Source organism: Zingiber officinale, chromosome 10B, assembly GCF_018446385.1.
Source record: "Zingiber officinale cultivar Zhangliang chromosome 10B, Zo_v1.1, whole genome shotgun sequence".
Taxonomy (NCBI): Eukaryota; Viridiplantae; Streptophyta; class Magnoliopsida; order Zingiberales; family Zingiberaceae; genus Zingiber; species Zingiber officinale.
The window spans coordinates 19,439,954-19,464,750 of NC_056005.1; the positions used below are offsets into that span (position 1 = coordinate 19,439,954).

At 42.6% G+C, this 24,797-nt stretch overlaps 1 protein-coding gene across 2 annotated transcripts; it reads right to left on the reverse strand.

Moving 5' to 3' along the window:
• Positions 1-9,566: 9,566 nt before the first annotated feature.
• LOC122030564 (protein LAX PANICLE 2-like) lies at positions 9,567-23,227 on the reverse strand. Of its 2 annotated transcripts, none has more exons than XM_042589773.1 (4): positions 22,318-23,224; positions 22,042-22,092; positions 21,794-21,866; positions 9,567-9,934 (listed from the first exon to the last, which is right to left on the reverse strand). In XM_042589773.1, exons 1-4 carry the CDS (start codon positions 22,986-22,988, stop codon positions 9,755-9,757), a joined length of 975 nt encoding a protein of 324 aa, XP_042445707.1. In that variant the 5' UTR covers positions 22,989-23,224; the 3' UTR covers positions 9,567-9,754. The 2 variants fall into 2 exon arrangements, 1 of the variants encoding a protein (XP_042445707.1); XR_006125470.1 differs by having other exon boundaries at positions 9,800-9,934; positions 22,314-23,227.
• Positions 23,228-24,797: the final 1,570 nt, after the last annotated feature.

A 24,797-nucleotide genomic window follows, 5' to 3' on the forward strand; every position in this document is an offset into this window, starting at 1 on the left:
CGCATTAGGGTCAAAATATAAGATTGTCGGAATTAGAATACAAGATTCAATGAGCTGGGAAGTACTATTTAAAGTTTGGGATGACATCTACATGAAGCTCCTCTAGAAGCTTCTGCCGGTTTAAGAAGTGTGTTGGGGGCTCAGTTGCTAAGTAATTAACTTCTCAAAGTTGCCTGACATCCCCTTCTACCCCATAAAGGAAGGTCTTGTTAATACAAGGGACGAGTTGTTGGCAGAAGTCACAGGACTACAGGTAAGTGATATGAGCTCGAGTGTCATACTACGGGAGCTTATCAAATTATAATTAAAGTTACCGAACCCCTCTACACTAAAGTAGTATAGAGCTAACTCGGGTCGTCTCCCAACGAATGTAACGATAGGATGATAACTTCAGGATTGATTATGACTTTTGGGTTTTTGATATGAAACTAAGGGTTTGGATTTTGGATTCTAAGACTAAGAAATGAAATAGCAAAATAAGTATGAAATTTACCCGAACAAAATGAATAACATCCTATATATCCATTAAGAGTGATCTCACAGCGCATTATCACTCTACGCTACAATTTCACCAATAATGGAATTAAACTAAGAAATGAAATAGCAAAGTATTAAATGAACCTAACCTAGTAAATGAAAGACGATGCAAATAAGAAAACCTAGTCTAACTTAAACTATGATTGCAAGGAAATTAAAGACAACATAAAGTAAGCAACTAAAGAAATTAAGCATAGAACGTAACCTAACCTTATCTAATTACAATTAAATGAAGACATAACATAAGAGAACCATGCAACATTCAATTAACAAAGCATTACAAGAATCTAAGCTAAGAAAATGCAAAACTAGGATGATAAAGATGGTTGGGGGCATTTCAACAAACACATGGTGAGCATTAAGTAAACTAACAAAAGTACGTGCAAATTGAAACATAGGGAAATCTATAAAATACAAGAAGTCATCAATTAACACCAATATACGAAAGAAAACAACCCAACACAATAAAAGGAAACATCCAAGCTTCACTTCAATTGATCGCCGCAGATGAATATAGGATGGAGCTACTGCTCGGACTCGCCGGAACGAAGAGGATGGACACTGGAGCTTGAAGAAGATCAGATCTATAGAAGATGGAGCTCAGTCTGCCCAAATCTGGTGCAGATGAAGGAAGTGGGTGCAAACTTCTCCTCTTCTATCCCTCCTTGCTGTCACACGAAATGTCGAGCTCCAAAACCCCCGGAACTGATGAACAGCAGCCAAGATACCGGCTGTGAGAAGGCGTTGTGAATGGGAATGAACCGCCACTGCTCCTCTGCCTCTGTCGCCTGAACCCCAATAGGAAGAAGTGAAAGAAGAATGTCGGAAGGTGAAGGATCTTGCCGGAGAACCCCTCTTGCAAGATGGATGCTCGTTGCCGTTGTCGTCGCCCACAGTTTCCGCCAAGGAGCTTACTGCCATTGCCGATTGAAAACTAGAATAGGAAGTGGTGGGCTGTGGATGGTCGGCCGGCGGCAGTAAAGGTAAGGGAAGAGTACCGTCGGCCGATGGTGAGGAAGAAGAGAAGGAGAAGAGTTGCTAGGGGAGATTCGCGTGCCCTCGCCACAAAAACGCTAACCCCAAAAGGAGAGAAAGCTTTGGGGATTTTATTTCCCCATATCTGATCCGACGGTCCTGATCAATCCAAATCTGATGGAGCGGCTGAGATCAAATCTAAGTGAATGGTCGAGATTAACCGGAACCCATTGAATGGTCAGGATGGCTAGATCAAGATGAACGGCTTAGATCATGCCAGATCTACACAGATTGACCATAATCAATCAGATCTTGATGAATGGCTGGAATTAATCAGATCTTAATCTTTCATTTAATTTGCTTCAGATTTGATCCAATGGCTCAGATTTCTTCAGATTGGACTTCTCATTAACTCAAACTTTTATGTTCAATTTGGTTCAACTTGAGCTCAATCCCTAAAAAATAAAAGTGCACAATTATAAGTAGAAATCCATAAAAATAGGAAGAATTATAACAAAACTCATAATATAAATCCAACTCAATAAACATGATAAGAATCAACAATTAATCATATGAAAGGATTAAAACATGAAAATTAAGGGAAAAAATAGTGCATCAAAATGTTTGTTATCAGTAAGCCACTCTCTTGATTTCAAAGCAATCATCTTCTCCTACCTTGTAATCTGCCAACTATATCCTTGCCAGTTCAGACTTAGAGGTTGTCAAGTCAAACTTCACAACTTCCAACTCAGTTCGTAGGGACTCTAGCTCTGATTTCTAAGCATCTAGGTGCTTTTGTTGGTCAGACACCAATAAAGTCTTCGCTGCTACTCTGCATCTTTTGCAGCTAACTCAGAAGCATGGGTGATTTCTAGCTCCATTAATTTGTTAGAAAGGCCTTGAGCTTTAGTAGTTTTTTTCATCAAAGTCCACCCTCGCCCAAGCTCTCCTTGCTCTTTTTGATCAAAGTTTGGCCTTGCTGATCCTCAGGGCATCCTCAAGTTGATGGGCTCTCAGTGCCTTGGCGTTAGCTAGTTTTTGAGCCTCCTGCACTCTCTTTTCCAACTCCCCAAGTATATCAGCAGCTATCTAGGTTCCATGGTGTGTAGTGTCATCTTGGATCTGGGCAAGAGCATGAGGCGATTCTAGTTCTGATAGCCACTTCCTCAGCGCCTCGTTCACCCATTCCCAATCCACTAAGGCTTGAGTTATGTTCATCCCGATACCCAAAATAAGAAGACAGAAAGGCATGATTAGCAGTAATCCAATTAAAAGAATAACTCAGCAACAACTTATCATGGTTATGTCTTGGGCAAACCCGTTGACCATCCCTATGGTCATGTAGATGTATGCCCAGGTCATCCCATCCTCCCAAGCCTCTGCCAGCAAGCCCATCAAACGCATTGGGGGTTCAGAAGTGGCTCTCCAGATGGTGGGATGAGCCCAACGAGGAGGAAGCCCATGCTTGCAGGACATGCGGATGGGGAGATGATGACTGAGAAGCCCGAATAGTAGGAGATCCGCTCAGTAAGGAAGCTATTGTTGGACCCCGTGGTTATTTTGGTGTGATCAACCAAATTTTGTTTTGATCTCTGTGTCTAAGTGTGCAGGAGCTTAGGAGCACAGGAAGTCGACCGGAAGACGCAGCTAGCGAGAAGGATGACACGGGAAGGGAGCCGACGAGCTCGGTGTATCTGAGAGACGAGGTGCTATGAAAGAGTACACCGGTGGACGAGAAGAGTGTACGCGATGTTCGAGGGATGAGAAGCCAGAGCGGAAGCCTACTCGAGGAGACGACCGGAAATTGGGTTCAGGTGAGCCCTATTTCGGTTGGCCATAATCACCTAGATGATCGGAGTAGCAGAAGAGCGAAAGAAGCTGATGAAGACTGCTGGAGGTGCACTCAACAAGGGTTGATGGCGCCTCTGAGGCGAGCCAGCTCCTCTGAGGCGCGCCAGCTCCTCTGAGGCGCGCCAGCACCTCTGCCACCTTCAGGCGGAAGGCACCCTCCATAATCATGGAGGGTGCCCTCCATAAGCATAGAAGGCGCCCTCCATGAGTATGGAAGGCACCTTCGGCCAATCAAAGCAGTCGTTTGCAGTGGATAAAGCTTTATCCACTATGCCTCACTGGAGGCGCCCTCCAAGCCCTTTGGAGGCACTCTCAAGCTACGAATAAGATTTTTCATGGGCTATAAAAAGACCCCTGGACCTGGGAAATATGTATCAACTCTAGTCTTAATTTCCTAGCACATTCCTGAGCTTTTGAAAAGTGTAATAGACTTCTCCGCCTACACGAAGGAGATCTTTTAGCGCTTTCCATTGCCTTGAATTAACAACCAACTAGGTTGTAACCAAGTAATTCCTTTGTATCTTTCTTCATTTATTAGTTACTTAACTTCATTTATATAAGTGTGCTACTAATCTTAGTTGAAGATCGAGGAAAGATTTTATTTTTCTATTTCAGGCAATTCACCCCCTCTTGTCGATCCCGCTGCGCCAACAAGTGGTATTAAAGTCCAACCGCCTTAGAAGGACTAACCATCGACTGAAGCATCAAGATCAAGATGATGGTCAGACCAACGATCAATCTACCAAAATTTGAAGGAGAATTTTCGTCATGGAAGAAACGCATGGAGGTATTCTTCAAAACTGACTTCGAAATTCTACTAATAATTAAATATGGTTTTGTAGCTCCAAAAACCCCCCAAGGAGAAGAAAAAGAAGAATATCAATGGACCAAGAATGAGCAAGCAGATTTCGTAGCAAACGGACGAGCCAAGTTCCACCTACTTAGCGTACTTCCATCCTAGGAAGTAAATCGAATCGGAGATTACAACTCAGCAAAGGAACTTTGGGAGAAGTTCCTGGAACTACACGAAGAAACTTCTGAAACAAAGCTTGCAAAATGGGACGTGCTCTGGAATCAACTAACAAATCTCTGGATGGAATAAGGAGAGTCAGTAGCACAACTACATAGAAGACTCGAGGAGCTAATCATCAAATTATCAAACCTCGGAGAAATGGTAACGAATTGGGACGCACAAAGGTATGCATTAAATACATTCCCAAGAACACCTGAATGGACATCTATAGTAGACTCCTACTATATATCCAAGGATCTCGAGGTAAGTACTTTAGAAAGTCTTTTCTCTATTTTTGAATTACACAAATCTCGGTGTGCAGGACAAAGAAAAGGACCAAGTCAGAATGTTGTCCTAAAGGCAAGAACAAATGATTCAGACTCCAAAGAATCAATTGATGAAAATGAAGCAACCCTAATGGTAAGGAAGCTCAATAAATTTATTCGATCTAATAAATTTAAATCACAGATAAAGAGAGATTACCGAAATAAAAGGAAGGTCCGATGCTACAAATACAATAAAAAAGGACACATCAAGGATGACTGCCCAAAATTAAAGAAGAGGAACAAGGAGAAAGATAAGTCCAAAAGATCAACATCTTCTAAACACAAGAATCTAAAGGCCACATGGGATGAATCATCATCCTCCGATTCCGAGGTCGAAGATTTCTCCGGACTAACTTTACTAGCCAACCACCAAGTAGAAGATGAAACCAGCTCAGAGATGAGCATCGATAAAGGGGGAGGATCAGAAGAAGAAAGCTACAATGAAGAAGGAGCATCAGAACATGAGGTAAGTGAGGTACGTGCTCTATCTCCCAAACAGTACTTTCAGTTTATTAAGATTCTTTCTAAAGATTTAGACAAATTAGAAAAAGAAAATGTTAAGTTAAAGTTAAACTTAGCAAAGACATGTTCCTTAGACTTGTTTAACAATTTAAAATTAGAAAATGACAAATTGAAAGTTTAAAAGAACATACATGTTTGAAATTAACCAACTTTCAAAAATCAAAATTTAGAAATTATGGTAAAATCAATTGGTATATTAGGAAACACCAGGGACAAATTAGGAAAATTTTAAAAATTTATGTACCCCCCAAATTTTTGATTAACTGAGTAGGAAAGAACCTATATTGGATTCCAAAATCATGTTTGAACTGAATTTTTCTTTGGGCTTTTAGAAAAGGAAAATAAATATTTAATTCTTTAAGAAGCTTTGTCTAGAAAGTGGTTGATTATCCAATAACTAAGAAGGGCTAGTATCTCACCACAGCCTGGAAGCTAATTACTGAATTGAATATTTAATTGACAAACTGATAAGCATGTCATATTTATACTTTTAATATTTATCAACTATTTGAACATTTGAAGTAATATAGAAAAATTATAAATTTTTAACTTTTTTTTAAAACTCAAACTTATTGTTGACCTTACTAAAAGTCTTTAAGTACCCTAGTTTTTTTTATATGATCAAAGGGGGAGGAATAAGAACAAGTTAATACAAGTTTAGGGGGAGTTAGGATTTTTAAAACTTTTATCAAATTTTGAATTTTGTTAACTCTATTTAATCAGTCTAAATTTTGATAAATCAATTTGAATTATATTTGATGCTGCAATTTCTTTTATTGTAACTTTATGCTTAAAATGTTTGTTTTGCAATTTCTTTTATTGCAACTTGTTTGTTATTATCCTAACTTGAATTTGGGTTGATGCACATCAAAAAGAGGGAGATTGTTGTACATCGTGGTTGTTTTGGAGTGATCAACCAAGTTAAGTTAGGTTCTGTTTTGTTTTGATCCCTGTGTCTAAGTGTGCAAGAACATAGGAGCACAGAAAGTCGAGCGAAAGACGCAGCTAGCGAGAATGATAGCACGGGAAGGAAGCTAACGGGCTCAGTGCATCCAAGGGATGAGGTACTGCGGAAGAGTACACTGGTGGACAAGAAGAACGTACACAACGTTCGAGGGACGAGAAATCAGACCGGAAGCCTGCTCGAGGAGAAGGTCGGGTGAGCCCTATTTCGGTTGGTTGCAATCACTTAGGTGACCGTAGCAGCAGAAGAGTGAAAGAAGCTGATGAAAACTACTGGAAGCACCCTCAACAAGGGTTGAAGGTGCCTCCGAGGTGCGCCAACGCCTCTGCCACCTTCAGGTGGAAGGCGCCCTTCATAAGCATAGAGGACACTCTCCATGAGTATAGAAGGCGCCTTCGGCCAGTCAAAGTAGTCGTTCGTAGTGGATAATATTTTATCCACCACGCCTCGCTGGAGGTGCCCTCAAGCTACGGATAAGATTTTTCAGGGACTATAAAAAGACCCCTGGACCTAGGAAATATATATCAACTCTAGTCTTAATTTCCTAGCACATTCCTGAGCTTTTGAAAAGTGTAATAGGCTTCTCCGTCAACACGAAGGAGATCTTTTAGCGCTTTCCTTTGCCTTGGATTAACAACCAACTAGGTTGTAACCAAGTAATTCCTTTGCGCCTTTCTTCATTTATTAGTTGCTTAACTTCATTTATATAAGTGTGCTACTAATCTGCGTTGAAGATCAAGGAAGGGTTTTATTTTTCTATTTCAGGCAATTCACCTCTCTCTTGCCGGTCCCGCTGCACCAACAGGTGACTCCCCTTAGATCGAGTGGAAGGAAGGCAGAGCCGAAGTTGTCTACTTGGAGGAAGAGGCCAAGGTTCTTTTCCTAGTTGCCATGGGTCGAGGGGAAGGCGCAACTGCCGAAGGCGCTCATTTGGAAGATGTTTGTTTAGAAGGGCTATGGTAGCGTCGCTTACATTTCACCCTTAGTTGTGCTTCAAAGGGTATCCTTTCTTCTGCACTCGCCGCATCACCAGCGCCACCCTCTCGGCTGTTGGAAGCTGCTCTAGAGGGGTTGGTCGGTTGATTCTCTCACTCGGCTAAGAGGCCTTAGCCTCACTGTTCCAGCTCGGCCTCCTCCAACCGTAGAGATTGGGGAAATAGTGCCCTAAACATGGTTTCCACTGCACAAAATAGAAGAGGCTCGCTAGCCGATCAGGAGATCGGGCGGTAGTAGGACTCAGGTCTATTCAGTCGGTCATAAGCTTCCTTGGACTAGACTTAAAGGGGAAGCTTGTGATAGGACGTGTTATGAGTAGACCCAAGAGCAATGTAAGGTCAATAGTCAAGATGATATGATAGTCAAAGTTAATATGAGATGACAACCAAGGTGTACATAGCATGGCAGACTACTTACCTTCGGGACTTAGCCTGCCAAGCTCCCAGCATAACACCGGTTGGCCCAAGTACTGGTCAAACCTTAGGGACTTAGCTCCCCACTCTCCAAAAGTAGGTCTGCCTATAATATAGCCGGTCTGACCTTAGGGACTTGGCTCCCCATTATTCATGAGTGCGGCCCCTAGCACACATCTGCTTGGTCTCAAAGTTGGTCGGACTTCCAAACTCGGTTCCCATGAGTGTGGCCCCAAGCATACATCCACTCGGCCTCAAAGTTGGTTGTACCTCCAGACTCACTTTCTCACTACTTATGAGCACAGTCCCCAGCATACATCTGTTCGATCTCAGAGTCGGTTAGACTTCCAAACCCAGTTCATCACTACTCATGGGCACAACCCCCGACATACATCCGCCCAATCTCATAGCTAGTCAGACTTCCAGACTCAATTCCTCACTACTTATGGGCACATCCCCCAACATATATCCGTCTGGCCTCAGAGCTAGTCGGACCACCTCCAGGACATAGTATTGTCATAGAATCATAACAACTTATCAAAGAATAATAGTTACTCACTAAAGAATATTCTATTACTATGACATGTACTTGTAATGAAACCTTCCTTCGTGTGGGGAAGGCTGATGGACATCCTCCATCACCCGACATATTCTGACACCAGACATTCTCTACCGTCTCATTATTACTGAAGTTATTAGAGACAGTATAAAAAGGGTCCTTTCGTTGGCCAGGTATGCTCATGCTCTCAGGTTCACTCATGCAAGCACACATACTCACGCATCTACATTACTATTGATCTTCTTCGACGGTTTTGACTTGAGCATCGGAATGTCTGTGCCAGGAACTCCCTTTCTGATTCTCGTTCTAACATTTCTGTTTGATTTCTTGGTGGTGCATGTAGAAAGGAGTGCTCGGTGCCATCCCCTTCCAGCTCAGAGCCTTCTCACAGTCAGCAGTAGAGTCACCGCGCCATCTTCTACCGGACCAATATTGTTGGTATTATTTGATTTCTTGTGACCTTTAGGCACATTACTGAATTTGGTTGAGACGCTAACATTTATCTGAAATCAATCTAACATCAGATTTCATACAGACAGACAGATAAGAGAACCCCGTCCATTGCTGTCGCTTTAGAAGTGTTAATCTTTGGCCATTGCGAGCTAATTTTTGGGTTTCATTAATGATCACCAAAGTCGTTGAACGTTCTTTGATAGACAGAAGAGGTTGCAGTCGTAGAAAGTGGTCCAAATGTGTCTGCAGGGAAACCAGATAGCAGGAGAATAAACTCAGTAAGTTTATGTGCATGCAGTAGCTAAAGGAATTCCTGGCTCTGTTTCTTGTATCAGTGGCACTTTGTGTGCCGAAAGCATTCTGTTCCTCCAGGTAATTAATGGCGGTCAAAGACAAAGGTCATCAAGACCGAGTTTAGTAATGCCCATGGAACCTTCTGTCTAATCGATATGCAAGCAAAAACGAACAGAGGTGAAGATTCAGTAATGCAGCACCTGATTTAAGGACAAGAAGTGATCGATGTTAGGATATGCAGCTGCAGGATATGTAAGAATTGGTAGAGTGCGTCAGGTTGGAGTCAATCAAGGACAATTCTTTCTCTTGCAGAACTACTGTAGGTCATGATTTCTGGTGACAACAGCAGATTTGACCTAGAGAGGAAGCTAGCTTGATAATGGAAGGGGACATGCGAAGTCAAATATTGGTAAACATGGTGATGGTAGATCTCGCACTCCAAATTATGAAGTTTCAGTACTAAGGAAGTTGTCGGCTCAATAGTCCTCTCAGAAGTTGATCATTTAGGATTCTGCTTAATCTAGAAGTTCAACAAAACCATAAGAGCCAAAAGAGGGAAGGTGAGAGACTTACAGAGAATTCCGGTTGAACTCTTTTGGAACGTTAAAGTAATTTTATAAAATTATGATAGAAACCATATATAGATTAGCAGTGGCAGATTAATTTGAGTTAGTAAAATTATGATACAAGGATCAAACACAGCGTGTAAGTAGCATACGCAGCTTGATGTTTCGCTTGGAAAAAAAATAACACTTTCAAGCTATTTCTCTCAATGAATCAAGATGACCAAAGCCAAAAGTAGGTCATTCAGAAGAGTGTTACAAAATTTGTGGTTGGGGGCTGAGAGTTAAATTAAATCATGCATGAGGACGGTCTTCTTCTACCGTAGTGTAACATCATGATGTGGTCGGGGTTGATCGAGTCTTGGAGCAGCGTCGCTGACGGTGACTCCCTCGAGCGCCAGAGGTGGTCTCGAACATGTAGCAACGATAACGAGGGAAGAAGCGTTTGGCCTCTGCATGTAATCTCGACCTGCTTAAATTAGTTAGTAACATCGTCCATAGCTAGTATTGTATTTTAATTCATAGCATAATTTAAAACGAAATAAAATAGTAGAAATAAGAGATGGATTAGTCAAAGGGTATTGTGCAGACGACAAATCTAAATACTTATTTGATTAAGTACTAAAGACAATATCCAAATCTTCATGGACTTTTCTACCAAGGTTAATCCAATTATCCTAAGGTACTGCTCTGTTTCTAATTATCATCCTAAAGCTCATTATATGAGCATATCCTAAAGCTCATTATATGAGCATATACTTTTTGGAGAAACTATTAGTAGACTAAATTAATCACTACAGAATATATAATTATGAGATTCTCATAAACACCATCAAATAACTTGATTTATGAACTTTGACTATGATTATTTGATTTATGAACCTGGACTATAATACGATGAGTATTAAAGCTACCATAAAGATAAAGAAGGTTAAAACAGAGAATGAGTTTGAATTAAAGGAGGTCAATGACCATCTCTTTCCAGATGAACCGATCGATTGATCAGTCAAGTCGGTCCTCTTGGCCAAGTTGAGCAAAGTCAACCAGTCTTTTTGGCTAAACAGAGTAGAGCCAACCAGTCTTTTAGAGCTAACAGGTCAACCCACCAAGGTTGACTCGATCGGTCAATCCGCCAGGGTTGACCTGACCGACTGACCCGCTAGGGCTGACTCGATACGGTTGACCCATCAGGGTCATCCGACACGACCAACCCGCCAAGGTCAACCTGACCGACCACTCTTCCAAAACAAACCAACCTACCTAGCACAGCAGAGTCAAGCTAATTGATACGGCAATAGAGGTGGACCCCCAACAACGGATCAAGGTGAGGAAGGTCTGCTGACGTGGAGGTCAAAGTCAAAGTGGTCAAAGGTCCAGGACTACAGATCAGACAAGGTTGGTTGAGTGGGTGTGTCGATCGGACGTGACTGCCAGAAGTACCGTCCTCCGGAAACTTACGACTAGAGTTAAGAGTCAAATAGTAAAATTCCCGGTTCATTGTCCCTACCGATCGGACAGCATGATCGGTCGGATAAAAGGGAGCCCTCCGACGACAGTAAAGCCGAGTAAAGGACAAGATGATAGCTTTATTCAGTACAACCGAGCAAGGAAGTCCCTGTCGAGAGACCTCTGATCGGCCTATAGTGGGACCCACCTACATATCTCACTGTACTTTTTTGGAAGTATGTGCCGCCAACAACAGAGTATGTCCAGCATGCAAGTCGTACTTCAAAAACTTCTAGCCTGTCACATCAGAGATTTGAATGTCTGCTTAAAGAAAAGTGTTAGGGACACTTTTTGACTTGTCTTTTCCTAAAATGCTTTAGAAAACACGGATATGCTTTGAGATACGTGCACAGATGCTACAGTGACACTATAAAAGGGGATTTTATTTACAGGTGGAGGTATATGATATCTAGTTATTCTACAGACTCTAGTTACTATTCGTGATTATTGTTCTTATCCACTGAGCCGAGAACTAACTTAAGTGTTGGAGGGTCAATGCCAAGAACCTTCTCGGCCCAGCACTAATGCTCCTGATTTTGCAAGATACCAATGAGTTTCCATCAGGTCAACCGCGGAGCCACTTTCCTAGCCTACTATCTTCTCAGTTTTCAGACAGTCTAGCCAGAGCATGAAGTTCAACAACTGCGCACTCCGAACGGCTAATCAGAGGCTGCTCAGGCACGTTTGGAGCAGCTGATTGCTGAGACGACCCTACTTAGGGCCGATCTGCAAAAGAGCTCCGAGCTACTGCAAGCAGAGAAGGCCAAGAGTGCCGAGTAGGCTTCTCAACTGGCGAGGCTCAACAAGCAGACCAGCTCGTTTGAGTCGAAGATAAATTCGGCTAATGGCAGGAAGCTCCAAGCCATTGAGGATTTGGACATCAAGAATAAGGAGGTCCGGGTCTTGGCTCAGAATCTTAAGGAGGCTGAGGCTGCACTAAGTGTCGAGCGGGAGAGTCGATCGGCAAAGCAAGCTGAGGTGAAGATTCTGCTCGTCGCCAAGGATGCTAACTTGGAGTTGATGAAGTCCGAGTTGGAGGCATCTCGATCGGCCCTCCGAATTTATCAAGATGCAGAGTCTGGTCGGTTTGAAGTCCTCAAGCGGGATTATCTACGCTCGGACGCCTTCAACGATCGATTCACAGACCGAGCGCTCCGCCTCTTCAATTTCAGAATCGATAGGACTCTTGACCAGCTGAAGGACAGCGACTACCTTCCGCCAGCGCTGACCAACAAGGTGATCAACCAAGAGAAGCTGATCGAGTCACTGCCCGATGATGTCCTGGATTATCTCGAGTGACCACCCATCTCTACTCAGCAGGCCTCCTTTTATAATATCTCTCGAAGTTTTGTAAAAATCTTCTGAGTGTCAATGCATGATCACCCGTTTGGCATATCTTTTTCACATCCTTCATGCTTCTCCGTTCGATGTTTTTTCACATTGTCAAATTTTACCATTGTGAAGCGATGCATCGTCGTTTAGCGTATCCTCTTTCTGACAAAATATGCAAGTGTTTACGAATGCATCGTCGTTCGACTCCTATGAGGCTTTGTACCATTTAGTGTTTCATGAAATATTTCAAAGTATAACTCCCCTCTTTCTCGCTCGTTAGTGTAGCGTAGACTTGGGTTTATAGCTGCCGCTCGACTGTTGATGCGTACACTTGGGTTTATAGCCGCCGCTCGGCTGTTAGTCGTCGTAGACTCGAGTTTATAGCCACCACTCGACTTTTGATGCATAGACTTGGGGTTTTAGTCGCCACTCAACTTCTGATGCGTAGACTTGTGTTTATAGCCACCGCTTGACTGTTATTCGTCGTAGACTCGAGTTTATAGCCGCCTCTTGGCTTTTGACGAAGATAAGGGTTTATAGTCGCCGTTCGACTGTTAACGTAGACCATGATTTATAGTGATCGCTCTACTATTAACGAAAATAAGGATTTATAGTCGCCGCTCGACTGTTGACGTATACTAGGATTTATAGTGGTTGCTCTACTATAGACGAAGATAAGGGTTTATAGTCGCCGCTCGACTTTTAACTTGGTCGAACAGTACAAGAGTCTGGAACACTTGGGATTTTTATTCATTATCTTCCTACATCCACAAGACATACACTTATACAAGTACATCTGGATTTAACCATGCACCTCTCACCTGGCCCTATAAGGTTGGAGATGGTTCGCATTCCAGGGCCACTCGAGCTTTCTTCCATCTTCGTCTTGCAGGTAGTAGGCTCCCGAGCGGAGCTTCTGAGCGGAGCTTCTGAATGACTTTAAAAGGTCCTCCCCATGGAGCCTCCAACTTGGTAACATCGCCGACCGGCTTCACTCTTTTTCACAACCTTGGGATCATCCTTCGATTGTTGTTTTGCTTCATGTGTTGTATGTACGGCATCAGTCAGACGGGGGCCTTATCCTGTGCTTCGTCCACCAAGTTGAGCTCCATGAGCCTTCGCTCAGCGTTTTCATCACCGTAGAGCTGCACTCAATCAGACTCTACTCCGACCTGCAACCACTGCTTCACCTCCGTACACCAGATGGAATGGCGTGACACTGGTCGCCTCTCTTGGTGTGGTGCGATGGGCCCACGAGACGCTAAGGAGTTCATCGACCCAGTTTCCTCCAACTTGGTCAAGCAGAGCCCGTAACCCCCCAAGGATCTCTTGATTGGCAACTTCTGCCTTGTCGTTACTCTGAGCGTAGGCCACTGAGGTGAAAGCTTGTGTAATATCGTAGCCCTCACACCACTCCTTAGGCCTCCGTCCTGCAAATTGCCTCCCATTATCTGAGACGAGCGGTGAAGGATGCCTAACCGACATAGGATATTTTTTCATATAAACTTGATGACCATATATTCGATTATCTTGGCTAGCGGCTCGATCTCCACCCACTTTGAAAAGTAGTCTACTACGACAAGTAAAAATCTGCGTTGACCAATCGCTATTGGACAATGATATGCATGCTCCATTGGTCAAATGGACAAGACATCGTAGATGCCTTCATCTCCTCGGTCAATCGGTGCTGGATGCTGTGATATTTTTGACACAATAAGCAAGTCCGAGCGGCATCATCTTATAGTGTGGGTCAAAAATATTCTGCCAATAGGAACTTTCGAGCTACCGATCTGCAGCCCGGATGACTTCCACGGGAGCCCTAATGCACTTCTTGAATGATGTATTCGACGTTCTCCGGTCTGACACAATTAAGTAGCGGCTTTGAGAAAGCTCTTTTATATAGTTGGTATCTGATCAAAGTGAACCATTCTGCCATCTTTTTCAATAGGCGAGCTTCTTCCTGATCGGCTAGAGTGCAACCCGATCGGAGAAACTTTATCAATGGAATCCTCTAGTTGCTCGGAAAGATTATTCCGTCCATCCTATCGATGTGTGCCACCAGTGAGACCTGCTCGATCGGCTGACTTATCACAACCACCGATAATGACCTGGCTAACTTAACCAGCTCATCCGCAGCCTGGTTGTCTAATCGGGAGATCTTCTGTATAATAACTTCTTGAAAGCTTGCCTTCAACTTCTCGGAAGCTTATGTATATAGCCTGAGTCGAGAGCTGCTTATTTCGAACGTCCCCAATAGTCCTGAGCCGTTAGCTGAGAATCCGAATGGATGATGACTTTTGCAGCTCCGACATGTCGAGCCGCCTACAAGCCGGCTATTAGGGCCTCGTACTCGGCTTCCTTATTTACAACCCGATAGTCTAGCCGCATATACAATTACATCCTATCCTCCAGTGGAGAAATCAAGAGAATGTCAATCTCGCTACCTTGCCAAGTGGACGATCCATCTATGTATACTTTCCAAGTCACGTCTAGCTCGGCGTTCTGGACCTTAGTGAAAAAATTAACTAGGGCCTAAGATTTGATCATCTATCGGGGTTGATATTATATGTTGAATTCGCTTAGCTCGATTGTCCATTTGATCAGTCGATTGAATGCCTCCAAGTTAAGGACCCTTACCAAGGCGTTGTTGGTCATCACAATGATCGAATGTGAAATAAAGTAGGGACGGAGTCTCCGAGCGGCAAGTACTAGTGCGTAACCTAATTTTTCAAGATTGGTGTAGCGGGACTCTACATATTTTAATATAAGTCTTAGAAAATATACATATTGTTGCTCGAAGCCGTTCTGGTGCACGAACGCCGAGCCAACCGCATAATCGATGGATGACAAGTAAATCCATGGCGGCTCGCTAGCGATGGGCTTGGCCAATAAAGGGAAGGAGGTAAGGTACTTCTTGAGCTCTTCCAGCGCCTTGTCGTATTTCACGTCCCACTGGAACTTGGTCGCTCAGCACAGTATCTTGAAAAACGGATGACTCCAGTCGGATGATTTGGAGATGAATCTTGATAGTACAGTAATCCGTCCGGTCAGTCGTTGAGCCTCCTTCAAGTTGCGAGGTGAGGGCATGTCTTGCAATGTCTTCACCTTGCTCGGATTCACCTCGATTCCCTGTTCGATGACGATGTATCCAAGGAAGCAGCCACTCATTGTTCTGAACAGACACTTGTTCAGGTTCAATTTTATTCCATTCACCCTCAGGGTTCGGTAAGTTTCTTCGATATCTGCACAAATGACAGCAGCTCGGAGGGGCTTTATTAATATGTCATCGATATATACCTCCATGTTGAGGCCGATCTACCATTAGAAAACTTTATTCATTAGCCTCTGGTAAGGGGCACCAACATTCTTCAATCCGAACGGAATGACATTGTAGCAGTAGATTCTGTCGACAATGATGAAGCTGACCTTCTCTTGATTTTCTTGGACGAGCGACACTTAGTGGTATCCTTGATATGTATCGAGCATGCAGATCAACTCGCAACCCGCTATGGAGTCTACCATCTGATCTATCTTGGACAGAGGCTAGAAGTCCTTCGGGCAAGTCTTGTTCAAGTTGCAGAAGTCGATGCAGACTCGCCATTTGTTGCCCGACTTAGAGCCCAGCACGACATTGGCGAGCCAGCTCGGAAACTGAACCTCACGGATGTGTCCAGCTTCTAGTAGCTTCTCTATTTCCACTCGGATGATTTGGTTCTGCTCTGCACTAAAGTCACTCTTCCATTATTTTACTGGCCTAGCGTTCGGTCGGACATGGAGCTCGTGCTAAGTTACGCTCAACGAGATGCTAGGGAGCTCGTGGGTCGACCAGGTGAACACATCGTGATTTCGCTTAAGGTAGGTGACCATCTCTGCCTTCTTCTCCTTTATCAAGTCATGGCGATGAAGGTGGTGGCTTCCGATCGGCTGGGATGAATATGAAATTTCTCCTTTTCCTCGTAGACCAACGCAGGAGGTTGTTCCCTAATGACATTCACTTCCAAGCGCGAGGTCTTTTGCGCGACTTTGGCTTTAGACTTAACCATCTTGACGTAGCATCACCGAGTGGCCAACTGGTCGCCTTTAACTTTGTCCACCTTGTTATCCACCGGAAACTTAATTGTTTGGCAGAAAGTGGACACCATCGCTCGGAACTCGTTATGGGTAGGTCAGCCCAATATAACATTATAGACTGATGGCGAGTCTGCCATAATAAAATTTGTGATCCTTGTCCTCTTCAACAGCTCCTCTCCAAGCAATATAGCTAGCCGAGCCTAACAGATCGGCAATACTTCATTGCCTGTGAACCCATAGAGCGGGGTCGTCATAGGTTGCAACTCACTCCGGTTGATTTGCAGCTAGTCAAACACCTTCTTGAATATAATATTCACCAAACTTCTTGTAACAACAAAGGTTCAATGAATAGTATAATTAGCTATTACCACTCGGATGATCAAGGCGTCATCGTGAGGGATCTCCACTCCCTCTAAATCTCAGAGGGTCAAAACTGATCTAAGGTCCCTCGGCCTTCTCCTTGCTACATCCAACAGCAAGTATTTCTAGTCGCTTAGCATGCAACTTCCTCGCTCGACATGAGTCACCGCTAGTTTACCCACCGGTGATCATTCCAATCTCTTCCCGAGCGGTGTTGTTTCAGTTCTCTTTTTCTCAAGCTGATGGCAGGCTCCGTTTAGCAGAAGCTCGGGCGGGACTTGTGCTGGTTCTTCTTTGGGTCCGACGATGACATGGTTCGGTCGTCGTTCTATCTTCATTCGTTCGTCCAGTTAATCAACGCCTATGGCGTCGATTGCGAGATGGTGATCGTCGACAATATTCCCGTAGAGCTTGTCTGCTCACAATTGGCGTTAGGTCGTAGCAGTCACACATGTTGTGTGTCACCAACTGGTGGAAAGAGCATAACAGTGGCATCCATGATTTTCCTTTTGTAGCTTTTGGGCAACCGACTGCCACATGCTGCACAACGTGCGTTTTGGGCTCCTGGTGTTGTTGTGCTCCTTCCGCTCAGGGTCCCCTTGGTGGTTGATGGCTACTAGGTGATCACCACTCAAACGCTGCTGCGGGCTCGATAGGCGCCTTCTTCCTTCTTGTTTCTTGGGTCTCTTCCACGTTTATGTACATCGTGGCCCTCCTGAGAAGGTGGTCGAAGTCCTTCGGTGACTTCCGAATGAGTGACCGGAAGAATTCTCCTTCGATGAATCCCTGTGCAAAGGCATTCACCAATACTTCTAAGGAGACCAATGAGATATCCATGGCCACCTGGTTGAAGTGCTTGATATAGGCCCTCAATTTCTCCTTGGGCCCTTGCTTCAATGAGAACAGATTGACGCTGGTCTTTTGATAACAGCGGTTGTTGGCAAAGTGATGTAAGAACGTTGCTCAGAAATCTTTGAAGCTATGAATGGATCTGCTCGGTAATCTCTTGAACCAGCATTACGCCGATCCGGAGAGGGTAGTGAGGAAGACCCAACACTTCACCCCGTAAGTATACTGATGAAGTGTGGTCGTGTTATCAAACTTGGCCAAATGATCATCCGAATCGGTCGTTCCATTGTACTCCCTGATCGTCAGTGGGGTGTAGTGCTTTGTCAAAGGGTCATTCAAGATCCCTCGAGAGAACTGTTGATTGATCCGCTCGGGCGAGTCATCATTCCTTGATACTTTCCCTTTCTGTGCGTCGTCCGAAGAGAATCCTCGTTCCCTATCGGCTCAGCCTAGCTCCTATGATGGAGTATAGAATAGTGCCTGATGGAAGGGAATCAACACATTGAGTGAGTCTCCGTACGAGCCAATCGACTTCTTACTCTGTCCCCGAATGGGTACATGATCCACTCGGTCTCAATATCCGGCTTGATGACTCGCTACTGAGGTCGTGATCTCTTGTCCCTGGCGCTCGGCCAGCGCCTATTGTTGTTGCTCCATCATTTTTGCCGCTCGGGCTTGTATCAACATATATCCAACTCCTCCTTTGTTAAAGTCACTATAGTGAGTCGTCCAGTATCCTTCATCTTCGCGTTTCGAATGCAGGCTACGTTCTCACAGACGACGCTAATATGATCCTATCCGTAAATCAAGAAGATGGCTGGCTGGGATATGGCTGCTACGTTGACTGGATGTAGACTCCGCTCCGCTCTGCAACACAAAAAACGTCATTGCCGAGCCATGGAAGGAATCTCCAGTGTCAGCCCTCCAACACTCAAGTTAGTCACCGAAAAGAGGAGAAAGACGAAGCAGCTGTATATATAGGCGTGAATAGTGAATAACGCGTACCTCTGTCGATGCATGGATCCCTTTTATATAGTGCCCTAGTGGACGACATACACACTTCTCGAGACATTAGCACGTTCTCCAAGTGATCGTGGGTGTATTCTCCAATTGATCTTGGGCACATTCTCCCATTTGTCATATGAAATGATTTGTCAGGAAAGTGCCTCTGACACTCTACCTTAACAGAACATACATATCCCTGACAAGATAGTAGAAGATTCAATCTGCTTGTTAACCATGTCCTGTGTCAGCGGTGCCATCTCCCAGAAGGATACGTCAGTGATCCATCTATTCGACCGAACGGAATAGTCGCTCGACTGAGTACTCCTCTGCTCGGACAGACTTAGCTGCTCCTCCACGTAGTAACAGGTCTTGATAGTTTGTTTTCATCCAACCGGACTAACGCTCCGATTATCCGCATACTCCTCCACTTCGACGGTTGTTTGGTGATCTTGGCTGAACAAGCACGTTGCTTGGACCGACCCTTTGCCGATCTGGCAATATATACCCAATCGGCTATTGCGGGAAAGATATACTCGATCCTCATGATGTTGACCTCCTTGACTTTGATCTCTACGTCGATTACTACCCCTTGTATCATCGCATCAGTATCTTTTCTATTAGTGTAAAAGAAGCAGGTATTCCATACATTATACGAGTTAAAGTATAATAATTTAAATTATAAAAGTGAAATAAAAAAAGGCAAATTATGGAGGACATATTTAAATTCTCTCCATAAATAAACAAGACATAGGGCGTTAGGTAAGTTTCGACGAGACCATAGCTATAGGTCGATCTAAAAAGCACGCCTAGGAATAAGGGACGATGGTCTATCACAGTATAATCACATGCACGTAGAAAAAAAGCCCTTTATAAAAACATAGAAAATAAGTCAATATCCAAATACACACCTCTTGCGTTTAGGGACACTCTTCAGCATGGATGTGTCTATAGAAAAGCTCCCATGCGTATGTATATATATATCATATATATGTACTGTAATATAATATTTCTTTCACTGGGATTGCAAGATTCGTGGATGAGATAGAAGGGGGGAGTGGTCCAAGACTTTATGCTTTCTAGCTCTTCCTAGTTCCGTTACGTTGTTGTTCATGTTTCTCCTTCTCGTTCTCCTTCCCACTTTGGCTCTTTGTATTATTGATTCTTTTTGGGTGTCCCCACTCCAAAGCCTATGCCCAATGTATATTCGATTTTGATGGCACCATGCATGGGCCCCCTCTCCCATATATTCTCACAGAGTGCACCACTTAAGCTGCTTGATGGCCTCTTAACAAAATTGCTAAACACACTGTAGGACCAGATTATTTGTCGTGTGTTATGTAGAATTAATGAGGACATCCAAGCAAAAGCGAAAGCATGAATACCCACTCTTACTTTGTGTTATGTAAGCAAGAGTGCATTAGCAAGATTATATAGTTTGAAAATAGTTTTAGTGCGTGTATTATATATCTAATCAAAGTTAACAGCTAAAATACTATCCTTACATATACAAGTTATACAAATTAACATATATATTAGACATCCTTACATGTTATCAGACAGAATAGAAATATTAGCATAAATTGATGTAACTATATATCTTTGGTCAAATCCTATATGCCACAACATGCATGCTCGCCATAATGTAAACTGAAGAAAATGTATGGAATCTTGGGCGTAGGTAATATTCACTATGTAGAATATCTTAACATGGAGTTTTTTTTAAAAAAAAATTATGAACAAATTTGAACGTGAAGATATATAACACATGCTAGGTAGTTGAGAGAACATGGAATTCTTATGAACAAATAAGAGAATAAGGAATTAATGGAGTTGACTTCATATGCGAGGGCATGCATCTTCATGCACGGATGATCAAATTGTTAACACAAATAAATAATCAGTTGAAAGATTTTGCCACATGCAGATCATCCTTTACATAATTAAAATACTAATACCTAAAACTGATATATAATTAAAGTGATAGGTGGATCCATGTGACTACAAAAAATCAACTAAGCCAAGCGAATATATATAAATGCATCTGCAGGTCTAGTAATGCAATTAAGTTTAGATAAAGAAAATTGTAAAAATAGATATTTAAAAGGGCAATTTTCTCTCCAATCCATGCTGAGGTCCTTTTAACTATATTCTAATGATCTCCTTATGTGTTGGATTTAAAAGGAAAAATAATTGTGTAAGTACTGACAAGAAATACAATGAAAAAACCATGCATGCATGCATGGAATTGGGGGGAAAAAAAATTTAAGAGCTCTGCCTACATTTTAGTTATTTAATTTAGGGAATAGAGAGTTCCCCAAAATTGAAACAATAAAGGTCTAAAACTATTTGGGGTTTTTTTTGTATCCATCATTAAGTCCCTATATATATACACACACACACACACACACACATAAGTCATGATAGGAGTTAACACCATAACCTTAATTGCCTTGGGATATTTAAAATATATAAAGAGCTCTATTTCATCAAATATAACATCTCATAAAGGGAGCCTTCCATAAAACTTCAATTGCTATTTAGTGGTAGGTTTCATATTGTGATCACAGATCTTCAATCAAAGGTATAGGTGAAACATGGACATCGGGGTTGTCACCAGCAATCACTTTGAAAGAGAAACATCTATCACTTTGTGGAATGTGAAATTTAAAGTCACATATCTAACTTCCCTGTCTAATCCTGTCAAAAATCCCTTTAGGCTTAATAGACGCATGACATGCACATTGTTCTCTTTTAGACCTATTCAGTTGATGTTTACGGCATGTCCAACGTGCTATAGATAGAGAAAACATCTCTTTGCCTAATTAATGGTTTAAATACTACCATTATAATATAATGCTGATTAGGCACCAACATGGGCCAAAAAAAATCGTAAGGGAGCTCTTTTCAGAGCGATCGAGGAGCATGATGTGCCACAGTGAAACTCACCTTCTACCTAAAACATGCTAACTGGTGAGAAATCCCACATCATTTAAAGCTAGCTACTCTATTTAGCTCCAAAGTTTCTCTCATCAGCCTAGCACCAACCATATATAAGAGGTCAAACAGTAATTCAGAAAATGCCTGTGGTGTTCCTCATTGCTTAGAAGAGAATTTTTATATAATTAATATACATTAATTAGTGTTGCAAGAAATATTCATTTTGAGTTACGATAATTGACATTCAGATAATCGGAAGCATACATACCTCAGATTCATCCTCCAAAACCAGCTTGTTCACCAAGTACTTAATCAGCAACCTAACTGTCATCCTTCCATCCCTGCGGTAATTAAGCCACGAATAATGAGAAACTACAACAAACATCGATCATATTGAATTTACTGTTCTTTCTTTCTTTTTTTCGGGAAATCATTATTTTCCTCCAAATATAGAATGTAAAACTGCATAAAAAGTAGCTGAAATAGGGTATAATCATTTGGGAGAAGTTGAAGTACTTGATCCTCAAGTAGCTCTTTGGTATCTGTGGCAAAAAAGGCTCCCTCCCACTGCAGAAATTCCAAAAAAAAAATGTGAAAAGGGGGAACTCGTTAATTTTTCTAATTAACCAAATGTGTTCCTCGTTCCATAACAAACAAACAAACAAAAGTGCAGGAAAAACAAAGGAAAAGGAGCGATTTTTACTGTCCAGTTTTGGTCGCGCAGCAAACTCAATCAAGATGGAATTGGGAACACAAAATGTTTCAAAGCATTTGTGAGTTTGACGTACGTACTGGTTTCTCATCGCCTGAAGCGTGAACCAAACGCCAGATTGCGGTCTTCTCGGCGGGCTGACAACCCTCACCGGCAGGGGCGGCGCCACCGCCGAGCTCGCTGTCGGGTGCACGAGCTGCCTCGCAACAAACTCCGGCATTGCCGGCGGTAGCATCAGAGCGGAACCCCCGCCGAGGGCGAGATTCGCATTGCCAACATTCCAAAATCGCCCCCAATATTGCGGCGGCGGTTCTCTCCTATGAGGGCCCACCCACGGCACCAGAGGGGCCGCCATATCAACCGGCGGCGGGATGGGGAAGCCGCTGGCGCTATTTCCTGGCCAAACTGCTGGAAACGGCGAGAACATAGCCGGAGAGGAGGAGACGGAAGGTATCCTCATCCGCTCGGGGCCACCGCTAGAGCCGGCGGCGGCAGCGGCGGGGGAAGGAAGGTTAAGAGGTGGTGGTGCGAGGGCTAATCGGAGCCAATCGGCGGATGTGGCCGGAGAGAAGTCGTCATCGTCTCTGCGTTCGTCCTGCGGGGCAGGGGAGGGCTCGTCGTCGTCGGCCATGGAGTCGAGTTTCTCTTTCAATGGTCCTCGGAGGGCATGGAAATGGGGTCGGCCGCAGCGCGATGTGAATCCACCAGATACGCAGTGGTGCTGGTGGAGGAGGCAGCAATCGGGGGTCATCGCCGCGTTGCATATACCATGATTCTCTCCGCCGTGCGTCGTTGATCCGTCAGCTCAAGAATCGGACATAGAACAAGCAAAGGCGAAGAAGGACTCGAGAGGGAGCTCAGTTTGCTAGAAAAGTACTCCGCTTTCCATGGAATTCCTGATCAGGCGGAGGAAGCCACGAGAGAGAGAGAGAGATCATCCAATGGATGGTTAGAGAAGGAAGGGAAGAAAGCGAGGAGTGCAAGTGAGATTTTTATAACAAAACGTATTCCCTCGTAATTGTTCATTTATATCCATATACAATTTTATTAACCGAACACACATTACAGAATGAATGAATAAATAAATAAATAATACACATAATAACGATATTCAATTAAAATCGTAAATCGAGGGCAATGAATGGTTGGGAAGTTCGAACGGGGATTGTTTGTTGAGATTGGTTTTCTCGGTGAAGTTGAGGACGATGCTTTGGGAAGCCATAAAAAGGTCTTGTTGGTTGAATTTGCATGTGGCAGGGATTTGATTGTAAAGCGGCTTTCTTTACGTGGGAGGAGATCGAATGGAATGGAATGGACTGGAGTGGAGAAGAAGAGGGAGAGAATGGACGGTAGATGATGGAGATGGAAGGGTGGGTCCCGCTTATACAATTGAATCCATGCCGGTGATTTGACGGTGAAAAAATTGAGTCCTGTTGCCATCGTAATCACTCTTATTTTCCGTTCCTTCGACCAATTTAACATGAATGGATATTTTAACAAACTATGCAAAAAAATAAATATAAAACATAAAATAATAATAATAAAAGAGTATTGTTTAACCATAGAGATGTGTTCCATTTTAATTCATTGCATCCTCGACCCAAGTATAAGACAAATCATATCCATTACGGCATTACTAATCAATCTTATGCAATCTAAATAAACTCATATAAAATTGTAATCAAAATTCGTACATAAATTATAGATTTAAAAAATAATAATAATAAATTGTAAACAGTAGAGAAGAAAGCTATTTACATCATACTATAATTATTAAAATTTAAATTAAAAATATAATAATTTTGGCTAAAAATTAACTATATAATGGACAGTATATGATACTTTAATGTTTGGCAATGAATTGTATCTTATTATTTGAAAAATGTGTTGTGCCTTTATATTTGGCAACTTAATTATTGAGTTTAAGCCAACACATTAAGTAGGTCAAAGGTTACTCAATATTTGACATTAGAAAAAAGTCAAGCGGATTAAGATTGATTGTACACTGGAAAATGATGAGAGTTCAATTAGTGTTGACAAATATAAAAAATTTAATGAGTATTGGCAAATAATAAAAAATCAACAAGCATTAACAATAGTGAAAATCACCTAGTAATTGAAAATTTTAATAGGTGTTGAAAGTAAAAGTTTAGGCCTGGTACATCAAGGTTAACTATATTCTTAATAAGCGATGAAGTCTATGTATATCAAGATTGACTATATACTCACAAGTATTTGAAATTTTGATACTTTAAAATTGATCGGATATTAAACAAGTGGAAGTCTATGAGGTAAGACCTCTAAACAAGTGAAAATCCTAGCAAATTGAGATGGATCTACGGCTGTATTATAAATGAAAGTCCTAATTGGTCAAACGTGACTTTCATTAGGCAAATGATGAAATCCCAAAGGCTATACCTCTAGCTAGTGGAATTCTTATTAAGTAAAGGTTAACCAATACAAAGCAGACGAGGACGTCTCAAAGGCATATATATATAAAAGCCTCTTGATAAGGAAGTCTAAATAAGATGAAAGATACAAGGACTCATCATCTAGGTTT

Bases quoted from the DNA above. Each gene is read 5' to 3' on its own strand.
- LOC122030564 (XM_042589773.1), bottom strand. From the start codon at position 22,988: ATGACCCCCGATTGCTGCCTCCTCCACCAGCACCACTGCGTATCTGGT. The intron at 22,093-22,317 runs GTACGTACGTCA...GAATTTCTGCAG, and splicing joins CTTCAGGCGATGAGAAACCA to TGGGAGGGAGCCTTTTTTGC. The intron at 21,867-22,041 runs GTACTTCAACTT...TAATTACCGCAG, and splicing joins AAGAGCTACTTGAGGATCAA to GGATGGAAGGATGACAGTTA.